This window comes from Carassius gibelio, chromosome A25 (assembly GCF_023724105.1).
Source record: "Carassius gibelio isolate Cgi1373 ecotype wild population from Czech Republic chromosome A25, carGib1.2-hapl.c, whole genome shotgun sequence".
NCBI lineage: Eukaryota > Metazoa > Chordata > Actinopteri > Cypriniformes > Cyprinidae > Carassius > Carassius gibelio.
Genome location: NC_068395.1, coordinates 6,398,604 through 6,400,882, shown reverse-complemented (window position 1 = coordinate 6,400,882; position 2,279 = coordinate 6,398,604). Strand labels below are relative to the sequence as shown.

At 33.7% G+C, this 2,279-nt stretch overlaps 1 protein-coding gene across 1 annotated transcript; it reads right to left on the bottom strand.

Annotated features, from left to right (window-relative positions):
• Positions 1–476: 476 nt before the first annotated feature.
• LOC127947475 (guanylyl cyclase-activating protein 2-like) lies at positions 477–1,843 on the bottom strand. The gene is made up of 4 exons (XM_052544632.1): positions 1,646–1,843; positions 1,317–1,466; positions 1,147–1,237; positions 477–925 (listed from the first exon to the last, which is right to left on the bottom strand). The coding sequence occupies exons 1-4, from the start codon at positions 1,841–1,843 to the stop codon at positions 795–797; spliced, it is 570 nt and encodes a 189-aa protein (XP_052400592.1). The 3' UTR covers positions 477–794.
• Positions 1,844–2,279: the final 436 nt, after the last annotated feature.

The window sequence follows — 2,279 nt, the reverse complement described above, 5'->3', positions numbered from 1 at the left end:
AGCACCTTTAAGTTATAAATATAAAAAGCACAAAAATGAAAGAATCTTCTATAGGCATTACAAGTTATATGTTATCAGTTAAATAAATAAACAAACAAAAAAAAGACATTGTCATAATATTACAAAAAAAATATTTTAATAATATAATAATAATTTATATATTGTATTGTTATAATCTTATTATAGCATAATTGTGATAAAAAAAGTAAAAAATATAGATTCTTACATGAAAATTAATTGGGTTGAATAGTAAAATTACATATGTACAGTATGAACGTAAATAATATATTTTATGGTATAAAAATCAGCACAGTTATAATACAAGTGAAATATAAGTGATTGTTTTTACATAAAATTGGGTTAAACAGTAAGATAACAGATGCACTGTAAAGACAAATAAATAATGTATAATATAGAAAAAATTATTTTGATAATAATATTAATTAATGTAATATAATATTACCAGGACTGCCTATGCCTGAATAATAACATAATTGTGAAATAAAAAAAAAAAATGCTTCTTAATTACAAAGGATACAAATGGGTTATATAGTAAAATTTACTGCAGAACATGATTATAGTTCCCTCTATAAAAATACGATTCACGCTCTTATATCAGTTTTAGCACCAGACGAAGAAGGAAATGTGAGTTGGTTGAACATCAATGAGCTCAATGGTGAGGCACACACGTCACTTGTGACAGAAGGCAAATATTTTCTGACCTCCATACCAGGTCTCTCCCATTTGCAGTCACCAACATTTGAAAGACTGTAAGAGGTCCATGGGCCTTGAACTCATGAAAACTCTGTTTTTTTCGCCCAGTTTTTCCTGAACCAGCCACGTGCATTAGTGTCCAGTTTTAAGAGGTCCATAATCGAGGCATCTTTTTTCGCCCCTTCCATGAACTCTGACAGGGAAATTTGACCTGTTGGTGAAGAGGAAGAGGAAGAGTGTTTAATGAGTTCTTTCTTCAGCCCCCACGCCTCTCCCTCCCTGACCACTGACAGGCTTAATTTAGCAACAGTCTAAGCCTACACATATGGTCTGTGTCTTTGGCTATATAATGTACCTTTAGCTGTTTACACCAAGATATTACACGTTTTAGTCTTTATCTATTTATTTGAGCAAGGAAAAACAGGCTCCTACCATCTTTGTTTTCATCCAAATGTTCAAATATCCTGTCGCAAATGTCACCGGGTGTCATGTTGATGTGGTTTCTCTGAAGTTGGCAAATAATCTCCAAGCAAAAAGCAAGAAACCCATTAGAAGAGGGGGGAAAAAAAGATGAGAACGGCGAGACTCAAGACCACTCTTACCTTTATAACACGTTTGACCTCTTGCCTGTCCAATTTTCCGTTGTCATCTTTGTCGTAAACTTTAAAAGACCATTTCAGTCTGTCCTCCAGTTTGCCTCTCAGAACCAGGTGGACGGCTGCTACAAATTCCATGAAGTCTATAACATCATCCTGCAAAGAAACATGAATGATTTCCAGCCGATTAGCAAATCAAAGATTATGCATAGAAATTGCTGCTTCGCAATCAGCACTCAATTTTTAAGGAAATTAAACATTTTCATTTTAATAATTTAAATGAAATTCTGTAAAAAATAAAAAAAATAGTTGACCTTTTCAACTCGTGCGCTTACCCTGTTTGTGTCAAAAGATTTGAAGAGGGTTTCTATGTACAAAGCCTCGTCTTCTGATGTGCTCTGAATCCCGAAGATCTTGCGGAATTCGTGAAGATGCAGGGCTCCACTTGGGCACTCTCTCATGAACTTGGTATAAAGAGGCTGGATGTCTGATAGTTCCACTTCTTTATCTTCATCGCTTTGAATCTGACCCATACTGAAACACAGTCTTTGTCCACAACTCACGATGCTGATCATATGAAAATGTCCACGATAACTGAGGTGAACGTGCGGTGCTGCATTCTCCTCGCAGGTAAACTGACATAATCTACTTACAACTAGAAACATGCTGTCTTACTATGAACACACTGGTATTTTTAGAAGGCCTAAATCTCTTTTGCTCTTTGATCTGACGTGAAGAATCTTCACAGTGAAAGTTCCTGATCTAATTTATCATATATCTAATATGAACTTACTGTACCTGTTAGAGAAAGATGTGTCAGGTCTCTTCTTAATAAATGAATAAATACTCAAAATCATTATATTCTATTCTATTATATTATATTATAAATATGCATCAATTAACATATAACAAATACTATCATGGTGTAAAAAAACATATATTCAATTTGGATATGTATTTTATTGGACA